The following is a 23,986-nucleotide window of genomic DNA, read 5'->3' on the forward strand; positions in this document are numbered from 1 at the left end:
CCTTGGAGGTGTCCCTGCTGACTGCAGGAGGATTGGACAAGAGGACTTCTGGGGGTCCCTCCCAGCCTGACACATTGTGAGACCTCAGCAGTGAAAGGATTGCTTGGGCTGCTGCTGCTGCTCTGAGCCTGTTGGCAGCAGTCTGTGGGCAGTGGGTGCTGAGCCTGCTCCCTCTCCATGCCCTCTGTCCCCAGGCTTGTCTCTGCTCCTGTGTTTCCCCCCACGACTGGGAGGGATCCTGCTTGCACGGTGCCCTGTGTCCTGCTTCATGCTCCTTCAGGAGGAGCCCGCAGGTGGCAGCAGTGCTCCAAGGACCGAGCTGTGGCCAGGCCAGGTCAGGCCGGCTCAAAAACTGAGCTGGGATGGCTTAAACCATCCCCTCCCCGCCCCAAACAGCAGTGTGCTGCACATTGCTGCGCCTCTGAACTGCTGCTCGAGCAGGGGGGGTGACAGCAGACAGGGCAAGGATCATCCCCCTGCACTGGCCACACCTCGAATCCAGCGTTCAGTTTTGATCCCCTCACTCCTAAAAGGACACTGAGAGGCTGGAGCAGGGCCAGAGAAGGGCAAGGAAGGTGGGGAAGGGTCTGGAGAGCAGGGCTGGGGAGGAGCAGCTGAGGGAGACCTCATTGCTCTCTGCAGCTCCCTGAGAGGAGGCTGCAGCCAGGTGGGGGCTGGGCTCTGCTCCCTAGGCTCAGGTGATAGCAGGAGAGGAAGTAGCCTGAAATTGTGCCAGGGGAGGCTGAGGTTGGAGATAAAGAAAATGTCTTTGCTGCAGGAGTGGTCAGGGCCTGGCAGAGGCTGCCCAGGGAGGTGGTGGAGTCCCCATGGCTGGAGGGGTTCCAGAACCCTGTGGCCATGGCACCTGGGGCCAGGGTTTGGTGGCCATGGTGGGGCTGGGCTGGTGTTGGGCTGGGTGAGCTCAAAGGACATTTCCAACCCAAACAATTCTCTGATCCTGTGGCCAAAAATCTTTGAGGTGGCCAAAGAGCTTTGAGGCCTTCCCTGATTCTCCACACAAGTGTTGGGGCTCATCTGTGAGGTAGCTGCAGCCCAGGCTCTGGAGATGCTGTAAGCATCTTGGCTTCAGCTCTGAAGCCAGGCTTTGAAGGGATGTGGGAAGTTCATTATCACCTCCCCTGGGCCTCTGCAGGGTGCAGAGGTGGCTTGGTGGGAAGCTGGGAAGGAAGCACTGCCACAGCCAGCTGCTGCCTGTGCATCACAAGCTCCAGGAGAGAACATCTGGACAGCCAGTGCTCTGCTGGGTGAAACACTGCAGGTCCCTGGGGGCTGTAGCTGCCATGGGGGTAGCTGGACACAGCTGGAGCAGGTCCATGGCCTCCCAGAGAAAGGAGTAAGTCATAGAATCACAGCATGGGTTGGCTTGGAAGGGACCTTAGAGACCATCCAGTTCCAACCCCCTGCTATGGGCAGGGACACCTCCCACCAGCACAGGTTGTTCATCCAGCCTGGCCTGGAACACCTCCAGGCAGGGCACAGCCACAGCCTCCCTGGGCAGCCTGTGCCAGAGTCTCCCCAGCCTCACTTTCAACTCATCTCCACTCTCAGTCTCCCCTCAGCTCAAAGCCATTGTTCCTCACCCTGGCACTCCCAGCCCTTGGCCAAAGTCCCTCCCCAGCTCTCCTGGAGCCCTTCAGGTCCTGGAAGGTTGCTCTGAGGTCTCCCTGGAGCCTTCTTTTCTCCAGGCTGAACAGCCCCAGCTCTCCCAGCCTGGCCCTGCAGGGGAGGTTCTGCAGCCTCTGAGCATCTTCATGGCCTCTGGAGCCTCTCTAGCAGGTCTCTGCCCTTCTTCTGTTGGGGGCCCCAGAGCTGGGCACAGTGTTGCAGGTGATGTCTCAGCAGAGGGGCAGGATCCCTCTCTCCATCTCTGCCCATGCTGCTTTGGCTGCAGCCCAGGCTGCCCTTGGCCTTCTGTGCTGCCAGTGCCCATTGCTGCCTCCTTCACAGCTTCTCCACCCCCAGCACTCCCAAGTCCTTCTCTGCAGGGCTGCTTTCAATCCCTCAGCCTGGACTGGGACCTAGGATTGCCCTGCCCCACCTGCAGTACTTTGCCTTGCTGACCCTCCTGAGGTTCTCCTCAGCCACTTCTCCAGCCTCTCCAGGTGCCTCTGGATGTTCAGCATGGCACAAGGTGGCAGCTGGGGAACCACCCTGCTGCTCTCCAGCTGCTGCTGGGCAGCAGCTGTGTGAGGAATGGCTGCTCTCCAAAGGCTGCCTCTCAAGTGGGTGAAAGGGAACAACCTGACCATGTTCTTGGAGCAAAGCATCCAGAGGTTAGAACTGGCAGCTCCTGGGCCTCACATCCAGCCTGGGCTGAAGCTGCCATGCAGGAGTCATGGTGTTGCTATTTGCTTATCAGCTGAGGTAAACACAGAGCTGCTCCCTGAGAGCTGCTCCCTGAGAGCCCACGTCACTGAAGGGATGTTTCACAACCCTGCTTTATAAGCTCTTGCAGCTGACCCCTGCCAGCACTTTGCTGGGGGTTCAGCTCTTGGCCCCAGAGTGCTCAGCAGCTCTGCACAGCCCTGGCAATCCCCACACAGCCCTCCCCTGTTCCACTCTCCCTGCTGCTTGCAGGTGAAGGTGCTCCTGGAAGCCTCTGGATCTCCCCTGGAGAGGGTTTGGGATTCAAGCTGGATGAGAGCAGTGAGAGCTTTTGGGGGACAGAATCATTAAGGCTGGAAAGGACTTCAGAGATCATAGAGGCCAGCCCTGAGCCCAGCCCTGCCAGGGCACCACTCAGCCATGGTCCTCAGCACCACATCTGCACAGCTTGGATACCCCTCCATGGATGGGGACTCCACCACTGCCCTGGGCAGCCTGGGCCAGGCCTGGACAACCATTCTGGGTTGCCCAACTTAAACCTCCCCTGGTGACACTTAGTGCCATTTCCTCTTGTCCTCTTCCTCTTGTTCCTTGGGAGCAGAGCCCAGCCCCACCTGGACCCCACCTCCTCTCAGGGAGCTGCAGAGAGCAATGAGGTCTCCCTCAGCCTCCTCTCCAGGCTCAACACCCCCAGCTCCCTCAGCTGCTCCTCCCCAGCCCTGTTCGCCAGACCCTTCCCCATCTTCCCTGCTCTTCTCTGGCCCTGCTCCAGCCTCTCAATGTCCTTCTTGCAGTGAGGGACCCAAATCTGAGCCCAGGATTGGAGATGTGGCCCCAGCAGTGCCCAGCACAGGAGGACAGTCCCTGCCCTGCTCCTGCTGCCCACACCACTGCTGCTCCAGGCCAGGCTGCTGGTGACCTTCTTGGCCACCTGGGCACCCCCTGGCTCATTCTCAGCTGCTGCCAACCAGCACCCCCAGGGCCTTTTCCCCCAGGCAGTTTGCAGCCACTCTGCCCCCAGCCTGGAGCCTTCCTGGGGTTGCTGTGCCCCAGGGTCAGGACCCAGCCCTTGGCCTTGTTGAGCCTCATCCCATTGGGCTCAGCCCATGGATCCAGCCTGGCCAGGTCCCCCTGCAGAGCCTCCCAGCCCTTCCACCCAGCTCTGTGCTGAGATAGAGGAAATGAGGACTGCTCAGGCCACCAGAGCTGGGGTGGATTCAATTCTCAGGCTTTCTCAGGAACCCTTTGTCAGCTCTCTGCCACAGGCTGAACTTCTCAGCTTTCAGCCTTGGGGAGAGCTTCCAAGGACTCAGCCTCTTCCCCCTGCTCCACTGCTGAGCTCTGACCCGAAGCTGACAGAGCTGGAAATCTGCTCACCTTTCCCCAGGCCAGCTTGCAGTTCCTGACATCAGTCTGATTGCAGCAGCTGGACAAACAGCTTTGTGCCCTGAGCCAAAACTGCAGAGAAGGATGCTCTGGCACCTCCAGGGCTGGGCCCCACCTGAATGCCCAACCCCCCCAGGGGCTCACACAGCAGCAGCAGCAGCGCTGGGAAGTGGCAGGTCGGGAAGGCAGCTGCTCTGGGGGCTGCAGGTGCCCTCCCAGCCACTTCCCCGAAGTGCAGTGAGCAGAGGAGGGAGTTTCCTGCTCCCCCTGGAGCCCAGCCAGCCACTTTCTCATCGTCCATAATCTTAAGTGGAAGAGCAGATGGATCAGTTGCTTCCTAGCTACGACCCAAACAGCAGAGCCTGCAGACAGAGCTGCTCTTGTTTGGAGAGGAAGCGCTGGGCTGACCTGCGCCAGGCCCCCCGGGGCTGTGCAGCAAGGCTGGGGCATTCCCTGGGCACCGCTCCTTCCCGGCCTGCCAGTGCCCACTGTGCCCTGCCAGCAGCCCCCAGGCAGCCCTCCCTGGCCCGGCCCAGCCATCCCTCTCACCCTTCCTCCCGTGGGCACTGTCCTCCCCGTGGGCACTGTCCTCCCCGTGGCTCAGCCGCTTCTCTGTCCCTCCGTGCTGGGTGGATCCCTCGCTCCCTCCTTCCGATCCTGCCTGCCTTCCCTGAGCCCTGTTGCTCAGGATCTCTGCAGGCTGCTGCTGGAAGCGCAGCTTTTGGCACCATTCAAAAGGAGAGGAAGGGGCCTGGGAGCTTTACAAGCAGTGAGTGGCTCAAGCTGGCATGGAAACAAAAGCAGACAGAAGTCACATCCTATTTCCACCACTCCTACCCCCCAGCAGAATCCAAACATCCTTTGGCTTTAGACAGATGAAAACACAACAGCCAAACAAAACACAGCAGGGAGGGGGCAGGGCTGGCAACTTGTCACTGGTGACCACAAGGGCATCAGCTGTGTGCAGTGCTGCCACTGGTGGGGCCTGCTGCCTGCCTGGGGTGGCAACAGCCCCTTGCTGTCCCTGGGTGACTGAGTCCCAAGCTCAGGGAGGGAAATTCAAACCCAGCAGGGAAACCAGCAGCCTTGAGCTGTGTGAAGCTCAAGAGTGTGGAGGATGAAGAGCAGCTCACCAGAGCCCTGGAGGGAGTGGGCATTGCCCAGCTGCCTGCATTGCTGGTGGGTGCTGCTGGCTGCTGTCAGAGGGACCCCTGTGTCCAAGCTCTCGTCCCTCTGGTCTGGACCAAGGGTGGGTGCAGGACTGGGAGGTGCTAGGCTTGCTTTATTCTTCCTAATGGTGATTAGAGGGCTGGAGAACCTCCACTAGGGGTAGAGATCTAGAGAGCTGGAGCTGTTCAGCTTGGAGAAAGCTCTGGTGAGACCTAATAGCAACCTGCCAGTACCTGAAGGGCTCCAGGAGAGCTGGGGAGGGACTTTTGACAAGGGCTGGGAGTGCCAGGATGAGGACAATGGCTTTGAGCTGGGAGAGGGGAGACTGAGAGTGGAGGTGAGGAAGAAATTCTTTGCAGTGAGTGTGGGGAGACTCTGGCAGAGGTTGCCCAGGGAGGCTGTGGATGTTCTCCTCCCTGGAGGTGTTGAAGGCCAGGCTGGATGAAGCCTTGGGCAACCTGTGCTGGTGGGAGGTGTCCCTGCCCATGGCAGGGGGTTGGCACTGGCTGTATCTTGAAGGCCCCTTCCAACCCAAAGCATTCCATGGTTCTCTGGTTCTCTTTCCCCTACTTTCAAACTAGGCAGAGCCCCAGGCTGGCTGCTGCTAGCAAGGGCTTGTCCCAGCACCCCCCCTGTGCTCTGCTCCCCATCCAGCTGCAGGGTGCTGGGACACCCTGCTCTGCTCCCACCCTGTGCTCTGCTCCCCATCCAGCTGCAGGGTGCTGGGACAGCCTGCTCTGCTCCCCCCTGTGCTCTGCTCCCCATCCAGCTGCAGAGTGCTGGGACACCCTGCTCTGCTCCCCCCTGTGCTCTGCTCCCCCCTGTGCTCTGCTCCCCATCCAGTTGCAGAGTGCTGGGACACCCTGCTCTGCTCCCCCCTGTGCTCTGCTCCCCATCCAGCTGCAGAGTGCTGGGACACCCTACTCTGCCCCCCCTGTGCTCTGCTCCCCCCTGTGCTCTGCTCCCCATCCAGTTGCAGGGTGCTGGGACACCCTGCTCTGCTCCCCCCTGTGCTCTGCTCCCCCCTGTGCTCTGCTCCCCCCTGTGCTCTGCTCCCCATCCAGCTGCAGGGTGCTGGGACACCCTGCTCTGCTCCCCCCTGTGCTCTGCTCCCCATCCAGCTGCAGGGTGCTGGGACACCCTGCTCTGCTCCCCCCTGTGCTCTGCCCCCCATCCAGCTGCAGAGTGCTGGGACACACTGCTCTGCTCCCCCCCTTGCTCTGCTCCCCATCCAGCTGCAGGGATGACACTCGCAGTGGGACACATCCTGACCTGGCCACCATGCACGTCCTGCTCTGTGCTGGGTGGGTGAGGTGGTGGTGCCCAGCAGGCCTGGGAGCAGGGCAGGGATGCCGCAGAGTGAGACCAAGGAGAAGGATCCCCGCTCGGCGCTGCGCTGGGGGCGGGGGAGCCCCCGGGGCAGCCTTTCTGCCAGGCCTGGGCTGGGGCTGGGGCTGCGGGGGGCTGAAGAGCCCACGGGGAATTTGTCCCCACGGCTCAGCTGTCCCTTGTCTGAAGCTCTCGTTCTCCTCAGTCGCCAACTGTGTGCGTGTGGAGGAGGGAACCGGAGGGAGGAGGCATCGCCCTGCTGGGAAAGGGGATGGAGGAGGCACAAAGGATGCGAGGCAGGGAGAGCCACAGACTGGTTTGGGTGGGGACCATTAAGGATCGTCCAATCCAGCCCCCTGCCCTCAGCAGGGACAGCTGCAAGCAGAGCAGGTCGCTCGGAGCCCCCAGACAGCCTGACGTGCAGTGGTGCCAGGGAAGGGGCATGCAGGGGGCACCGGGGCGCGGCGAGCTCCGTGCTCGGGGCAGGGGCAGCCCTCGGCGCGCCGGAGCCCTGCCCTCAGTCGGGGCTGGGGTTGGGGCGGGACGGGGCCGCCCCCGGGGCTGGGGCGGGGAAAGCAGAGCCGAGCCGTGCCGAGCCGTGCCGAGCCGTGTCGGTGCCGAGCCGGTGCCGAGCCGAGAGGAGCGGGAGCGGCGATGGGGCCGCGGGCAGCAACGGCGCTGAGAGCAGTCCTGGCCCTGGGGATGCTGACCGCAACGCAGCTTGGACCGGTCGGGAGGCAGCGTCGGGAGGCGGAGGTAGGACCGGGAATGGCACCGGGAACGGAAAGGGAAAGGGAACGGGAGGGGGGAGGGACCGGGAGCTGCCCCCCGCCGGCATGCGACTGGCCCTTGCGGGGGGAGTGAGACCCGGGTGTGCCATGGGTGTCCCTGTGCCATAGCTTTGTGTGGATGTGTGCCAGAGGTGTGCACATGCCGTGAACTGTGTGAGCTGTGTGCCCCTGCTACAGCTGTGTGCCCCTGCTAGAGCCGTGTGCCCCTGCTACAGCTGTGTGCCCCTGCTAGAGCTGTGTGCCCCTGCTAGAGCCGTGTGCCCCTGCTAGAGCTGTGTGCCCCTGCTACAGCTGTGTGTCCCTGCTACAGCTGTGTGCCCCCTGCTAGAGCCGTGTGCCCCTGCTAGAGCTGTGTGCCCCTGCTAGAGCTGTGTGCTCCTGCTAGAGCCGTGTGCCCCTGCCACAGCTGTGTGCCCCTGCTAGAGCTGTGTGCCCCTGCTAGAGCTGTGTGCCCCCTGCTAGAGCCGTGTGCCCCTGCCACAGCTGTGTGCCCCTGCTAGAGCTGTGTGCCCCTGCTAGAGCCGTGTGCCCCCTGCTAGAGCTGTGTGCCCCTGCTAGAGCCGTGTGCCCCTGCTACAGCTGTGTGCCCCTGCTAGAGCCGTGTGCCCCTGCTAGAGCCGTGTGCCCCTGCTAGAGCTGTGTGCCCCTGCCACAGCTGTGTGCCCCTGCCACAGCTGTGTGCCCCTGCTAGAGCTGTGTGCCCCTGCTACAGCTGTGTGCCCCTGCTAGAGCCGTGTGCCCCTGCTAGAGCTGTGTGCCCCTGCTAGAGTTGTGTGCCCCTGCTAGAGCCGTGTGCCCCTGCCACAGCTGTGTGCCCCTGCTAGAGCTGTGTGCCCCTGCTAGAGTTGTGTGCCCCTGCTACAGCTGTGTGCCCCTGCTAGAGCCGTGTGCCCCTGCTAGAGCCGTGTGCCCCTGCTAGAGTTGTGTGCCCCTGCTACAGCCGTGTGCCCCTGCCACAGCTGTGTGCCCCTGCTAGAGCTGTGTGCCCCTGCTAGAGTTGTGTGCCCCTGCTAGAGCCGTGTGCCCCTGCTACAGCTGTGTGCTCCTGCTAGAGTTGTGTGCCCCTGCTAGAGCCGTGTGCCCCTGCTAGAGTTGTGTGCCCCTGCTAGAGCCGTGTGCCCCTGCCACAGCTGTGTGCCCCTGCTAGAGCTGTGTGCCCCTGCTAGAGCCGTGTGCCCCTGCCACAGCTGTGTGCCCCTGCCACAGCTGTGTGCCCCTGCTAGAGCCGTGTGCCCCTGCCACAGCTGTGTGCCCCTGCTAGAGCCGTGTGCCCCTGCTAGAGCCGTGTGCCCCTGCTAGAGCTGTGTGCCCCTGCTAGAGCCGTGTGCCCCTGCTACAGCTGTGTGCCCCTGCTAGAGCCGTGTGCCCCTGCTACAGCTGTGTGCCCCTGCTAGAGCTGTGTGCCCCTGCCACAGCTGTGTGCCCCTGCTACAGTCGTGTGCCCCTGCCACAGCTGTGTGCCCCTGCTAGAGCTGTGTGCCCCTGCTAGAGCTGTGTGTCCCTGCTGTGGCAGTGCCCATGCCATGTCCCCAAGGTACATTCACACCCTAGGGGCATGCCCATGAGTGTCTGGTGGGTTCACATCCAGAGAGCATGGCACAGGTGTGTGCCCACAGATAGCAAGGCTGAGGCCTGTGTGCCACAGAGGTGTGCAGTGTGGCACAGCTCTGCCCCATGTCTGCTGGTGCCAAGGTGTGTCCCCACAGCCCTCCCTGCAATCCCCCTGCCTAACAGCTCTCACAACAACTCTTGCACCAGGACACCTCCCCAGCTCCCAGCAGGTCAGGAGAGGACAGCAGCCTTCCCCTGCCCTGCCTCTCACCCTCACCAGGCTGTGCCCATTGCTGCTCTTTGGGTTTCATAGAATCACAGCATGGGCTGGGTTGGAAGAGACCTCAAAGCTCATCCAGCTCCAGCCCCCAGCCATGGGCAGGGACCCCTCCCACCAGCCCAGGGTGCTGAAGGCTTCATCCAGCCTGTCCTTGAACACCTCTAGGGAGGAGGCAGCCACAGCCTCCCTGGGCAGCCTGTGCCAGTGTCTCATTACCCTCATGGGGAAGAATTGCTTCCTAAGGTCCAATCTAAATCCAGCTTCTTCCAGTTTGCAGCCATCTCCCTCGGTCCTGTCACTGTATGACTTTGTCAAATGTGCTCTCATGGCCAAGAAGTCCAACGGGGTCCTGGGGGGCATGGGGAAAAGTGTGGCCAGCAGAGCAAGGGAGGTTCTCCTTCCACTTTACTCTGCTCTGATGAGGCCACATCTGGAGTGCTGGGTCCAGTTCTGGGCTTCCCAGTTGAGGAGAGACAGAGAACTGCTGGAGAGAGTCCAGGGGAGGCTGCAGAGCTGCTGAGGGGCCTGGAGCAGCTCTGGGAGGAGCAAAGGCTGAGAGCCCTGGGGCTGAGAGCCTGCAGAAGAGCAGCCCCAGAGGGGAGCTGAGCAATGCTCAGCAAGAGCCAAAGGAGCTGTGGGGGGCAAGAGGCTGGGGCCAGGCTCTGCTGAGTGGTGGCCAGGGCCAGGCCAAGGGGCAGCAAGGGGCAGAGAGTGGAGGCCAGGAGGTTGGATGTGAAGAGGAGGAGAAAGTTGTTTGGTGTGAGGGTGCTGGAGGCCTGGAGCAGGCTGCCCAGAGAGGTTGTGGAGTGTCCTTGTGTGGAGAGCTCCCAACCTCCCCTGGGCATTGTGGTGCTGGGCAAGCTGCTGTGGGTGCCCTGCTGGAGCAGGGCTTGGCCTGGGTGAGCTCCAGAGGTCCTTCCCTGCTGGGGTTCTGGGTTCTGAGGTGAGCTGCAGAGCAGCTCCAGGAGTGCTGGTGATGAGCCTGCTGGTGTCAGGGTGAGCCCTGGGGCTCCTGGAGCAGTGCAGCTGTGTCCTGTGCTGCTCTTTTGTTTTTGCTGGGGGGGTTGGCCTGGCTGATCTCCAGAGGTCCCTTCCAACCCCTCCATGCTGGGGCTCTGTGAACACACCTGGGGTAGGAAGCTTTGCCTGGCTGAACTGAGCAGAGCATTTTCCTTCCAGAGGCTGCTGGAACTCTCCCATCACATCAGCTCTGGGGAGCTGTGGCTTGCAGAGCACTGCCAGCCTTTGCTCCTGAAGCTTTTCAAGCTGCTTTTCCAGCAGCCAGGGTGAGCCCCAAGGAGCTGTGTGAAGATAGATGCAGGAGTCTGAGAACACATCCAGCTGGGGTCTGCCCCTGGCTCGTGCCCTGCTTCTTCACTGCGTTTCCATCAGCTGCAGGGCCAAGGGGAAGCAAAAATGAAAGGAGGAAAGTCTGGAAGTTTAAGTTGAACCATTTGCCTGAGAAATGATCTTATTATCTGCAGGCTCCAGGCAGGAGAAGGTTTGAGGGCAGGCAGCCCACTGCTTGGCAGGCCTGGCTGGGCCATGCTGAGGGCAGGGGCTGGGTGTGTGGCAGTGTCCTGTGCTCCCTGATCCCAAGGGAATGCTGTTAGCCTGCAGAAGAGGAGGCTCAGGGGAGACCTTCTTGCTCTCTCCAACTCTCTGAAGGGAGGTTGGAGCCACCTGGGGGTTGGTCTCTTCTCCCAGGAAAGCAGCAGCAGAACAAGAGGACACAGTCTCAAGCTGCGCCAGGGGAGGTTTAGGCTGGAGGTGAGGAGAAAGTTCTTCCCAGCAAGAGAGACTGGCCCTTGGGATGTGCTGCCCAGGGAGGTGGTGGAGTTCCCATGCCTGGAGGTGTTCAGGAGGGGATTGGATGTGGCACTTGGAGCCATGGGTTACCTGTCAGGAGGTGTTGGGGATTAGGTCATAGGTATCACTGGATGATCTCTGAGGTCTTCTCCAACCTCTCCCTGTGCTTCTGGAGGTTGATCATGTTCCTGACCTGTGTTTTGCTGTGGTGCTGTGCAGGGGTGCTCAGCACAAGAGAAAGGTGACCCTCAGGGCAGGCCAGGCATGTGGTGGGGAGGGGGAATCTCCTCATGGATGACTTGGGAATTCAGCTTGGAGCCTCTGAGTTGGAAAGGTGGCTGTGAGAGATCCTGAGGATCACTGCCAGGTCTTGTACATGGGCTGGGACAACAGGGTTGATCCAGGCTGGGGATGAAGGGCTGGAGAGCAGCCTGAGGAGGAGGCCTTGGGGGTGCTGGGGGTGCAAAGCTGGACAGGAGCTGGCACAGAGCACTGCCAGCCCAGCCCCAGCCTGTCCTGGGCTGATCCCCAGCAGTGTGGGCAGCAGGGGCAGGGAGGGGATTCTGCCCTCTGCTGTGCTCTGCTGAGGCCTCCCTGCAGTGCTGGGGCAGCTCTGGTTGGTTCTGTGATTCTAAGCTGTGTGGCACTTGGGACCTGTCCCTGTGGTGGCTAAGGGAGCACTGCTGGTGCCAAGGAACAAGGACAATGCAGCCCCTGTAGTGGTTTGGGTGAGAAGCCACAGGTCTGCTGTGATGGGGAGAAAAACTGGGTGAGATTTGAGCAAAGTGGGGAGTGGGAGTGGAGAGTGAGGCTGAGGGCCTGAGGCACTCACAGGTTGGGTTTATCCTGTACAGTTCTTTCTCCTGTCCTGCCCTCCTCCCTCTCCTGCAGTGGCCTCTGACTTTCCCCCCTCAGCAACCCAAGGGCTCAGCAGAAGCTCTGAGCTGTGTTTGAGCTGAGAAATGCTTCAGGATGAGCTCCCTAGGAAGCAGGCAGCCACTTGGGATGCTGAGTGCAGGCTGGCTGGAGCAAGGGGCTTGGGGTTCCAGCAGGCTGTGGTGGGGCTCAGGGGTCAGCTGGCAGCCCTGTGTGCTCCCAGGACACCTCACTCTGACTGAAAGAAGAGGAAGAAAACCTTCTCCTGGGAAAAAAACTCCTGCTCCTCAGCCTGAGCAGGGCAGTGCAAGCACCAGCCAAGTGCTCACAACTGCCCTGTGAATGCTCCAGGCTTGGGGCAGAGTGGCTGGAAAGTTGCTTGGGTGAGAGGGATTTGGAGGTGCTGGTTGACAGCAGCTGAAGATGAGCCACAGGAAGGCCACCAGCAGCCTGGCCTGGGTCAGCAGTGGTGTGGGCAGCAGGAGCACAGCAGAGACTGTCCCCCTGGGCTGGGCACTGGTGAGGCCACACCTGGAGTACTGGGTTCAGTTTTGGGCCCCCACTCCAAGGACATTGGGGTGCTGGGGCATGTCCAGGAAGGGCAGCAAGGCTGGTGAGGGGTGTTGAGCACAAGTTGAGGGAACTGGGCTTGTTCATCCTGGAGCTGTTAGGGAAAACATCTGCTTGGAAGAGACCTCAGAGCTCCTCCAGTCCAGCCCTCGACCCAGCACCGAAGGGTCAACACTCAACCATGTCCCTAAGTGCCAGGTCCACAGCTGCTGGAACAGCCCCAGGCATGCTGACTCCACCACTGCCTCAATGACCCTTTAGGTCTTTTCCAACCAGGCTACTCTGTGATGATTCAAGGAGTGAGGGAGAGGAGGAGGAAGAGGAGGAGTGACTCAGGAGCTGTCACCCTGCGAGGCAGCGCCGGGGTCAAAGCTGTGATGAGATCATGGCTCTGAGTCGCTGCTGTGCCAGCAGATCTGAGCACCCTGGGCTGCCCTGGAGAGCCCCACGAGCCTTGGCAGCCTGGGCAGTGCCTCCTGGCCCCGGCCTCAAGCACCCCTGGCATGTTCCAGTGGGTTGCAGGGCACCATGCACCACCAGCCCTGCTCCCCATCCCAGCGAGGGCCAAGCCCAGCACCTCATTTCCTCTCTCTCCTCAGCCATGAGGGCACAACCAAGCTGCCTGAGCAGAGTGGTCTGGCAGCTGCTCTGCTCCCTGCAGGGGAAGCTTTGGCCAGGCTCAGTGTGCAGCCCAGGTGCTTCAGGTGGTGCTCAGGGAGCTTCGGTGCTGCTGCAGCTGAGGCTGCGTGGAGCAACCCACAGCTACCCCAGGTGTGGGGTGCCCCTGGTGGTGCCAGGGCAAGGCTGTGAGCTGGGTTCCAGTGCAGGAGACATTTACTAATTGCTGATGAGGTGTTAGAGCCATAGAACTGTTGACTTGGAGGTCATCAGGTCCAGCTGCTCACCCAGAGCTCACAACCCCACCACACTAAGCCAACCACTGCCATTAACACACAGACAGAGCCACCCAGCAGCCCCACAGGCAGGCAGCACCAGGCCCAGAGTGCTCCCTGGTGTCTGCTTCCTTTCACACTGTTCCTGCCCCATTACACCCATCCTGTCTGGGCAGCTGGGCAGGCTGCATGGATGTGCCATGGTCAGTGGGGTGAGGTTCAACAAGGCCAAGGGCTGGCTCCTGACCCTGGGTCACAACAACCCCAGGAAGGCTCCAGGCTGGGGGCAAACTGCCTGGCAGAGAAGGACCTGAGGGTGTTGATCAACAGTGGCTGAAGATGAGCCAGGGGGTGCTCAGGTAGCCAAGAAGGTCACCAGCAGCCTGGCCTGGAGCAGCAGTGGTGTGGGCAGCAGGAGCAGGGCAGGGGTTGTGCCCCTGGGCTGGGCACTGGGGAGGCCACCCCTTGAGTGCTGGGTTCAGTTTTGGGCTCCTCACTCCTAAAAGGATATTGAGAGGCTGGAGCAGGTCCAAAGAAGGGCAATGAAGCTGGTGAGTCATCCTGAACACAAAGCCTGTGAGGAGCAGCTGCAGGAACTGGGGTTGTTTAGTCTGGAGCAAAGGAGGCTGAGGAGAGACCTCATTGCTCTCTGCAGGTCCCTGAGAGGAGGCTGGAGCCAGGTGGGGGCTGGGCTCTGCTCCCAGGTAACAAGAGAGAGGACAAGAGGAAATGGCCTCAGGTTGTTCCAAGGGAGGTTCAAGTTGGATATTAAGATCAAATTTCTTCACCCAAAGGGTCTTCAGGCACTGGCCCAGGCTGCCCAGGGCAGTGTTGGAGTCCACATCTCTGGAGGGGTTTAAAAGCTGTTTGGATGAGGAGCTTAGGGCTGTGGTCTAAGAGCTGTGTGCAGGGAGACATTAGGTTATGATTGGACTCAGTGATCTTAAGGTCTGTATCCAACCAGGTGATTCTGTGCTCTATGATCCATGATCTATGTCTATGATCCATGATCTATGACCTATGATCTATGTCTATGATCCATGATCTATGTCTATGACCTATGATCTATGTCTATGATCCATGATCTATGACCTATGATCTATGTCTGTGATCCATGATCTATATCTATGATCCATGATCTATATCTATGATCTAGGTCATGATCTATGACCTATGATCTATGTCCATGATCTATGTCTATGATCCATGATCTATGACCTATGACCTATGATCTATGATCCATGATCTATGTCTATGACCCATGATCTATGTCCATGATCCATGATCTGTGTCTGTGACCTATGATCTATGTCTATGATCCATGATCTATGTCTATGATCCATGATCCATGATCTATGACCTATGATCTATGATCCATGATCTATGTCTATGATCCATGACCTATGTCTGTGATCGATGATCTCTGTCTATGACCTGGCCCCAGTTCAGCATCCTGCAGATCTGTGTGACTGAAACCAGGAGTGGGTTTAGTTAGACCTGGCCTGCAGGACTTCTCTGCTCAAGGTTGAGGAGGAGCAAAGCATTTCCCCAGCCCCACATCCTGACCTGGAAGTTACCATCTGCCAAGCTGCTAATTTCCAGCCAAAGTAGATTGGGGTGGGAGAGAAGATTCCTTCAGGATGGGATTGGGCACAGCAGGAGAGCAGCACAGCAGCCAGAGGGCTTGGGTGGTTAATCAGCCTCCAGCATTAAGGTGCAGGACGAGCTGCTGTGTTTGTTGGCTTCTCAGCAGGGGGACAGCCAAGTGCCTGCTAAAGTCCCTTCTTGGGTGTCTCTGTCTAGATGTTCTTTATCCAGACACTCATACACACACCTGAGCAAAAGACTCAAGGGCTCTGCCCAGGCCTTTGCTCCTGGAGGCAGGGATGTGGCTTGGGAGAGCCCAGGCAAGCAAGCTGTGTTAATTGCCTTGGCATCTCCTGCAGGCAGCTCCCAGGGGACCTGGTGGGCAGGAGGAGCTCCAGTCACCCTGCAGCCAAGCCAAAGCCTGCTCAGGGCTCAGCTCTCCTTGTGTCTGTGCTGCGAGGGGGAGCTGAGGCTGGGAAGGCAGAGCTTGGCCTCCCCTGTGTCCATCTCGGTGGGGAAATGATGCAGGGTGGAGCTGGGGCTGCAGGTCATGGAGGAGCCACTTGGGCTGCTGTCAGTTTCTCATGCAAAACAGAAGGCCTTGGAGGTGCAGCTTATGGATGGCATCCTCTGGAGTCCTGCCCACCATGGGATGGGATGGGATGGGATGGGGTGGGGTGGGATGGGATAGCACAGAGGGGAAAGATGGGAATTTTGTCCAGTCAGAGCAGAGGGAGCTGTGGACATTGGGAACCCAGCACAAAGCTTCTCTGATACTTAAGTGGTGGAAAGGAGCCAGGAGCTGAGTGTCTGGAGCGGGCAGGACTGGAGCCTGCTGTCTCTGCACTTTGTTATCCCTGTTTCCAGGGAGGGAGGTCTGATTGTGTTTGCTGTTGGCTCTCTTCCACTTGGGATGCCTGTGGTGAAGGACAAGGTGTTTCCTTGGCTGTAGCTCTCAGCAGAGATGATTTCCGGGTTGTGACCAGCCCCTTGTCAGAGCCCTGAGATGAGAAGGGCCTCTCCACCTCCCTCAAGCTCTCCTCCCCCATCCCTCATGCAGCCCCCAGGGCTTTCCTGCCCCGGCGCTGGCCCTGGGGCAGGCAGACCTTTCCCCTTCCCCCCGGAGCAGAGCAGGGCATATTTCATGTCAGTGCTCAGCTCTTGGTTTCCTGCTGTTTTTCTTTTCCCATTGTATGCAGCAGAGCATTTCCCCATCTGGGGCAGGAGGGAGGGGGTTTCCCCAGCCTCTGCAGAGGTTTATCAGGCTGGTGCCAGCTTCCAGGCAGCTCTGCCAGAGCCTGGCTGGTCTCTGGGGGTGTGCAGGGCACGGGCAGTGCTGGAAGGGGCTTTGAGCACTGCTTTGGGCACAGGACTCCGTGGCACAGGGCTCTGGGGCTCCCCTGCCAGCCTGACATTCTCTGGTCCAGGGGGCTTTGTGTGCTCTGCTGCAAGGGGGAGCTCAGCACATCCCTCTGCTCCAGCTCTGTGTTTCCAGGTCTGGCATCACCTGGAGCCCACAGTATCGGTGTCCAGGACATGTAATAACATTTCTCCTGCACGTTTTGCCGCTGGGAGCTGGTGCCTGTGTGAGACAACTCCATGCCACGAGCCAGAAACTACAGGGCAGCTGCTGCTCTGCTTGGGCTTGCAGAGCTCAAGGAGATCCAGGCAGGAATTCCAGAGCCAATAGGAACATCTTGGTGCTGCTCAAGAGCAGCTGCTGTGGTAGCTCCTGCTGCTGCTGCTGACCACCCTGCCTGCTCCAGATGGGGCTGGTTTCAAACCTGTGTGAGGTCATGGTGGGGAGAAACCATTTCCATGCTTTAAGAATGGGATTTTGTTAGGCTTCTGGGAGGGAGCAGCTTCGAGTTGTTATGTTTCAGAAGCTGAGTGAAAGCAAAGCTGTGGTAGGAAGGTTTTGGGGACTTTCTGGGTGCTTTTGTAGCTGACATTTAGCTGTGGTGATGTAATGGTTGGGGACTGTCACCCCACCACCACCACTCCACACCCTTCCATACTTGTAGCTGGTGATTTTCTAACCCTGGAGGACAGCACTATGGAAGCACAACAGCTGGCAAAGACAGCCAGATGCCTCCTCCTCTCCTGACTGCCCCTCAGGGCTACCAAACCTCTCTGCCACCCTGTCCCTGGGAGGCTCCCCTGTCCTTTTAACTGCCCTCCCCCGTGTGAGCATCCCTGCGGTTTGCCCCCTGGTGCCCATGGAAAGGGGCAGTGGTCCCTGTGTGGCCCTGGAGATGGAGGACCTCTGAAGGGAGGTTGCAGCCAGGTGGGGGTTGGGCTCTTCTGCCAGGCACCCAGCACCAGAACAAGAGGACACAGTCTCAAGCTGTGCCAGGGGAGGTTTAGGCTGGAGGGGAGGAGAAAGTTCTTCCCAGCAAGAGAGATTGGCCCTTGGGATGTGCTGCCCAGGGAGGTGGTGGAGTCCCCATCCCTGGAGGTGTTCAGGAGGGGATTGGATGTGGCACTGGGAGCCATGGGATAGCTGTCAGGAGGTGTTAGGGATTAGGCCATAGGTTGGACTTGATGATCTCTGAGGTCTTTTCCAACCTTATTGATTCTGTGACTCCATGCCATGTCCAGGCTGTGGGGTCCCTCCCCGGGCAGAGGTCTGCAGCTTGCCCAGCAGCCCAGCTGATGCTCTCATGCCTGGTTGATGCTGCCTCACTGGGACCTCTGTGTGTGTTTGGATGGCTCTGGCCGTGCTCAGGCTGCAGCCTGATGCTGCAGGCTCCAGCCCAGGCAGGCAGCTGGGAGCTGTGTTTGCTGGGAAACAGGACTGAAGTGTTTGGCTGGGGCTGGCTGCAGAGCGTGTCCCGGCAGGAAGCTGTGCCGGTCCTGTGCTGCACCCAGAGGGGAACCCTCCACGGAGGCAGGGTGAAAAGGAGATCAGCTCCCTGGCTAGAGGAATGAGGCTTGGGAAGAGGGAAGGGAGAGCTTGCAAAGGGGTTAGCAAGCAGGCAGAGAACCTGTGGAAGGTGCCCACCCTGCACTTGGGGAGGTGGCAGGACAGAGGATGGCAGGTTTGGGGATGAGGTGAAGGTGGCTGTCAATGGCAAGAGGAGGGTTTGGCCAGGAGGAAGAGAGGGAGAGATCCTTCTGCACCCTGGGGCTACCATATCCAGAAACCAGTCCCCACCAGGCAACCAGCAACCTGCAGCTGGCTCAGCGCTGCCCATGCCCGGGAGAGGCTCAGAGCTGCCCATGCCCGGGAGAGGCTCAGCGCTGCCCATGTCCAGGAGGAGCTTAGAGCTGCCCATGCCCGGGAGAGGCTCAGAGCTGCCCATGCCCGGGAGAGGCTCAGCGCTGCCCATGCCCGGGAGAGGCTCAGCGCTGCCCATGTCCAGGAGGAGCTTAGAGCTGCCCATGCCCGGGAGAGGCTCAGCGCTGCCCATGCCCGGGAGAGGCTCAGCGCTGCCCATGCCCGGGAGGGGCTCAGCGCTGCCCATGCCCGGGAGAGGCTCCGAGCTGCCCATGCCCGGGAGAGGCTCAGCGCTGCCCATGCCCGGGAGAGGCTCAGCGCTGCCCATGCCCGGGAGAGGCTCAGCGCTGCCCATGCCCAGGAGAGGCTCAGCGCTGCCCATGCCCGGGAGGGTCACAGCGCTGCCCATGCCCGGGAGAGGCTCAGAGCTGCCCATGCCCGGGAGAGGCTCAGCGCTGCCCATGCCCGGGAGGCCTCAGCGCTGCCCATGCCCGGGAGGGTCACAGCGCTGCCCATGCCCGGGAGAGGCTCAGCGCTGCCCATGCCCGGGAGAGGCTCAGAGCTGCCCATGCCCGGGAGAGGCTCAGCGCTGCCCATGCCCAGGAGAGGCTCAGTGCTGCCCATGTCCGGGAGAGGCTCAGTGCTGCCCATGCCCGGGAGAGGCTCAGCTCTGCCCATGCCCGGGAGGGGCTCAGCACTGCCCATGCCCGGGAGAGGCTCAGAGCTGCCCATGCCCGGGAGAGGCTCAGCGCTGCCCATGCCCGGGAGAGGCTCAGCGCTGCCCATGCCCGGGAGGGGCTCAGCACTGCCCATGCCCGGGAGAGGCTCAGCACTGCCCATGCCCGGGAGAGGCTCAGCGCTGCCCATGCCTGGGAGAGGCTCAGCGCTGCCCATGCCCGGGAGAGGCTCCGAGCTGCCCATGCCCGGGAGAGGCTCAGCGCTGCCCATGCCCGGGAGAGGCTCCGAGCTGCCCATGCCCGGGAGAGGGTCAGCGCTGCCCATGCCCAGGAGAGGCTCAGAGCTGCCCATGCCTGGGAGGGGCTCAGCGCTGCCCATGCCCGGGAGAGGCTCAGAGCTGCCCATGCCTGGGAGGGGCTCAGCGCTGCCCATGCCCGGGAGAGGCTCAGAGCTGCCCATGCCCGGGAGAGGCTCAGAGCTGCCCATGCCCGGGAGGGGCTCAGAGCTGCCCATGCCCGGGAGAGGCTCAGCGCTGCCCATGCCCGGGAGGGGCTCAGAGCTGCCCATGCCCGGGAGAGGCTCAGTGCTGCCCATGCCCAGGAGAGGCTCAGAGCTGCCCATGCCCAGGAGAGGCTCAGAGCTGCCCATGCCCGGGAGAGGCTCAGTGCTGCCCATGCCCAGGAGAGGCTCAGTGCTGCCCATGCCCGGGAGAGGCTCAGCGCTGCCCATGCCCGGGAGAGGCTCAGCACTACCCATGTCCGGGAGGGATGCTGGGGCGTGTGTGTGCGGGTAGAATCGAGCACTACGCTCAGGTTAACACCAACCCCTTCTCCCTGCTCTGGGGTGAGCAGAGGCTTTCAAAGCTCAAGCTGTTCCAGCAGGCAGCATCCCGGTGCCCGGGGGCAGCGCACGGCATTCCCGGCGCTCAGCCCGGCTCTCCCTCGGGATGTGGGAAGCCAGGCAGCCGCTTTCACTTTCTCTCGCCGATGCCTTTAACCCCGGCTCCGTCGCTCCGACAGGATGCCGGCTGGCTGTTTGTCTCCCGTCTCCTCTCCCCGGGGCGGGGAAGGAGGGTGTGGAGCATTCCGAGCCCCTGGCTGTGAACCGCTGGGGGAGCCGGGGCCGGGCCGGGCCGAGGGAAGCCGTTTATTTTCTTTAACATGCGATGTTCGTGTTGGAGCGAGTTCAGAGCCACGATCCTGTCCGTGGACGTGGCCGATAAGAAGAAGAATGGCTTGGCAGAGCAGATTGCCCCCGGAGTGTCTCCACTTTGCGGCGGCACATCCTGCGTGGGGAGGTGTGGGGGGAGGCTGCAGCCTGACCCCACCTCACCCTTCTTGTGTCCCGCAGCGCTTTGGCCTTTGTGTTAATCGCTGCCTCCATCCAGCCCAGCAGGCTGGAGCGGGTTTGGCAGCCTCTGGCTGTGGGTGACATGGCAGCAGGGGGGTTTTTGAGCTGTTGATCGCAGCATTTCCTCCTGCATCTCCACCATGTCGTGGCCAAACCCCCAAGAGCCACCAAAAAGGATGAGCCTGGGGGGGCTTTGCCCATGTGCCACCACACAAACATAGAGCAGCCAGGCCTGGCACCCACCGTGGCTGGTGCCAGGGAAAGCAGACCTGGGAGTTACTGCACAGCCCTGGGCTTGCTGTGCAGTTTCCAACCTCACCTCCTCTCTGTATTCCTCCTCCCCAACCCCTCCCAAGCCAAGAAGTGCAAACTCCTGCCTGTGCTCTGAGCTGCTCTTCCCTGTCTCTCCCTGCAGCTCTTCCTGGAGAAGTATGGCTACTTCAGCGAGCTGGGGCCTGGCACACACAGCCCTGCTGAGTTCACCCAGGCCCTGAGGTAGGAGCCTTTGCTTGCAAACCCCAGCAGCAAGGCAGCAGCCCTGCCTGTGTGGGAGCTGCTGGTGCTCGGTGGGGTGGACTTCTGCACCCAGGGGTTCTCTCTCGCACGGTGCAGCAAGGAGGCACAACTGATCCCTTTGGAAGCTCTGCTCCATGCCCAGCTGGCTGCTGGCAGCCCTGCTCCTCATGTGCTGCTTTATTTGCCTTTTATGGCCCTGTGCTCCCTTTGCAATAATATTTTTGGTGAGGCCAAGGTTGGGGACGGCTGGGAGGTGTCAGGGGGGGACCAAGCTGCCAACCTCTGCTTGGAGCCCTCCTAACGAGATCCCTCTGGCTCTGGGAGCATCCCTGGCCTGACCCCATGCAAAGTTAAAGTTAAAACCTGGGAAAGGCATTTTTGAAGCTCCTCTGTGTCCTTTTGCCCTGCTAGGAGCTGGAATGCTGTTCAGATGTGGCTTCAGAGCCAAATCCTTCTTGTCTCCTCACCCAGCTGCCTTCCCTGTGGCAGGGCGTGGAGCTGGCTGGGTGATGAGAGTGGCTCAGGTCAAACTGCTCTGGTGAGACCTCATCCAGTACTGTGTCCAGCTATGGGACCCCCAGTACTAGAGGGACATAGATCTGCTGTGGAGCAGGTCCAGAGGAGGCCACCAAGATGATCTGAGGGCTGGAGCACCTCTCCTGTGAAGGCAGAGGGGAGAGTAGGGCTTTTCCAACCTGGAGAAGAGAAGGCCCCAGGGACACCTTAGAGCAGCATTTCAATACCTGCAGGGGAGCTGCAGGCAGGCTGGGCAGGGACTGTTCAGAAGGGACTGTGGGGATAGGCCAAGGGGCAATGGTTTGAAACTGGAGCAGGGCAGAGCTGGGCATCAGGAGGAAGCTCTGCAGAGTGAGGGTGGGGAGACACTGGCACAGGCTGCCCAGGAAGGTGGTTGAGGCCCTGTCCCTGGAGACATTCAGGATCTCAGATGTGGCCCTGGGCAGCCTGCTCTAGCTGGAGATGTCCCTGCTGGCTGCAGGGGGGTTGGAGAGGATGCCATTGGAGGCTCCCTTCCAGCCCGATGCAATCTGTGACTGTGAAGCGCTCAGCACAGACACAACCGAAGCCCCCCAGGGGAAGCTGTGGGTCGCTGATGTCTCCCTTCCTTTTCCAGGGCTTTCCAGCAGGTCACCCACCTGCCACCCAGCGGGGTCCTGGACGCCCCCACGCTCCACCAGATGGCTCTGCCACGCTGTGGCACAGGCGATGGGGAGAGCCAGGCCGGCCGGGCAGGGCTGGCAGCCTCCGCCCCGCGCCGCCGGCGCACCGCGCAGCACGGTGAGCACCAACCCCGGGGAGCCCCGCGGGGGGCTGCGGGGTGCTGCTGGCCCAACTCCCCCATCCTGGCTCCTGGAGGTGCTGCTGTGGATGGGAAGTGCAGCCCTGCTGGCCCAGCGCCCACCCCCGGGCTGTGCACTGCTTTGTTTTTAAGCTGCTTTATTTCCAGTCGTGTGGCTTGAAGTCAGCAGTGAGGAGAGAGAGGCAGCTCCCACCCGCGGGGAACATCAGCTCTCCCGGGGGGAGTGACTGCTGGTGAGAGACAAAGGGCATCTGCCACGATGCTTTTAGGTCACTGTGGCCCTGGACAGAGCCCTGGTGGCAGGACCTGGAGGGCAGGGGCTGGCACACAGGGAGGTTGTCTCCATTTCCTGCTAAGCCTCAACACTTCTGAAGGGAGGTTGTAGCCAGGTGGGGGTTGGTCTCTTCTTCCAGGCAAGCAGCACCAGAACAAGAGGACACAGTCTCAAGCTGTGCCAGGGGAGGTTTAGGCTGGAGGTGAGGAGAAAGTTCTTCCTAGCAAGAGAGATTGGCCCTTGGGCTGTGCTGCCCAGGGAGGTGGTGGAGTCCCCATCCCTGGAGGTGTTCAGGAGGGGATTGGATGTGGCACTTGGAGCCATGGTTTAGTTGTCAGGAGGTGTTAGGGATTAGGTCATAGGTTGGACTTGATGATCTCTGAGGTCTTTTCCAACCTGGTTGATTCTATGATTCCATGACTCTAATGTGTCTTAGCCATGCAGCAGTGATCACCAAACCTGCTGCTGCTGCTGGCTGCCTTCAGCAACCTGCTCCAGTGGGAGCTGTCCCTGCCCATGGCAGGGCTTGGAACTGGATGACCTACATTTAAGCTCCCTTCCAACCTAAACCATTCTGTGGTTCCAAGCAGCCTCTCTTGCTCCTGTGTGTCCAGGGCTGGGCCTCTTGTCTCTCAGGAGCTGCCTCCTGGGCCTGAGATGAGTGACTGGATTCCTAGAGAGCAGAGGGCTGGGGCCAGCTGCTCTTAGGACATGGGAAAAAAATGAAGGGGAGATTAAGGAAAGGCTCTGTGCTGTGTCAGTCTGTCTGCATCTGGCAGGGCTGCCAATGGATGACCCCAGGGGACAGCTCCAGAGTACAGCCCCAGTGTTCCCCTCCTGTCCCTGGCTTCCCTTGCAGAGCCCTGGCATGAACGCAGAGCCCTGGCATGAACACAGTGCCCTGGCAGGCTCCATCCTGGGCAGAGGGTCTGCTGTGCCCAGGGCAGGAGGGTGATCACAGAGCCTTTTCACTTGGAAGAGCTCTCTGAGACCACCCAGCCCAACATCAACCCAGCACCACCATGGCCACGAAACCCTGTGCCCAAGTGCCATGGGCACACATTTCTGGAACACCTCCAGGGCTGGGGACTCCACCACTGCCCTGGGCAGCCTGTGCCAATCCCTGACCACTGAAGGGCATCCAGCAGGAGATGGGCAAAGAGGTAGCCTGTGCCCTGTGGCTCAGAAGGCTCCTTCTTGGGCACTGTGGTCTGTGGGTGGGAAGAGATGCCCAGCAGCACCAGGCTGGAAAGGGCTCCATGCAGTACCAGTGGTCTGGTGCCAGCAGTTCCCACACAGCAGCTGGAAGCAGCAGGGATGGCAGCAAGGCCATGTTGGTGCCTGCAGTTGGGTGGCACCAGCCAGGAAGGCTCTGCTGGCTCTTTGTCCTCCAGAGAGCAGGAAGCTGCTGCAGCTGAGTCAGCAGAGTGCTGTGCTGTGCACTTACCCAGCCCTCTGCCAGCCAGAGCTTCCCTGGGCAGCCCCCACAGCTGCCACCTGCCCAGCTCCAGTGAGCTCCCCCCCAGCACCTGAGCAAATGCCAGCCCTGGAGGAGCTCTGGTTCCAACAGCAGTGGTGGCTGGGGAGGGCAGCATCCCTCCAGCTGCTCCCAGGGCTGCTCCCAGGGCAGTGGAGATCAGCTCCCTGTGTGGGATGGGGTCTGGGGCATCCACCCCTCCCTGTGCCCCTAAACAAAACCTCCCTGCTGCAGGCAAAGCCCAAAGCTTTCTGCTCTCTGGAAGGGTTTGGGGACAAGGCCTGTGGGGAAATGGGGGTCTGCAGTGGAGGGTGCTGGGAAGAGGACTTTCTGCCTTGCTCTCAAGGTGCCTGAGAGGTCTGCTGACCAGCAGGTCCTCAGCCACACAGTGCTGGGCAGCTGGCACCCTGGGCCTTCCCCTGGGAGCTCCCTGAGCTCTGGCTGCAGTGCCCACCTGTGCTTTCCCTGAGAGCCAGCCACGACTGCCTCCCCAGCCCTGCCCTCTGCTGCCATCCATTCCCCTCCAGGGCAGAAGCTCTGGCCAGAGCCTCCTGCCCCTACCTGC

The 23,986-nt window shown here is 60.9% G+C and overlaps 1 protein-coding gene across 1 annotated transcript in view; it reads left to right on the top strand.

The window, feature by feature from the left end:
- Positions 1-6,825: 6,825 nt before the first annotated feature.
- Positions 6,826-23,986, top strand: part of MMP28 (matrix metallopeptidase 28) — a 30,459-nt gene continuing 13,298 nt past the window's right edge. The window contains exons 1-3 of the mRNA XM_068165358.1: positions 6,826-6,987; positions 20,252-20,331; positions 21,485-21,648. Coding sequence (XP_068021459.1) covers positions 6,886-6,987; positions 20,252-20,331; positions 21,485-21,648 — 346 coding nt within the window. The 5' untranslated portion in view covers positions 6,826-6,885. The remainder of the gene's footprint in view (positions 6,988-20,251; positions 20,332-21,484; positions 21,649-23,986) is intronic.

This window comes from Melanerpes formicivorus, unplaced genomic scaffold, assembly GCF_026170545.1.
Source record: "Melanerpes formicivorus ecotype bairdi unplaced genomic scaffold, bMelFor1.0.p_v2 SCAF_88, whole genome shotgun sequence".
Lineage (NCBI taxonomy): Eukaryota > Metazoa > Chordata > Aves > Piciformes > Picidae > Melanerpes > Melanerpes formicivorus.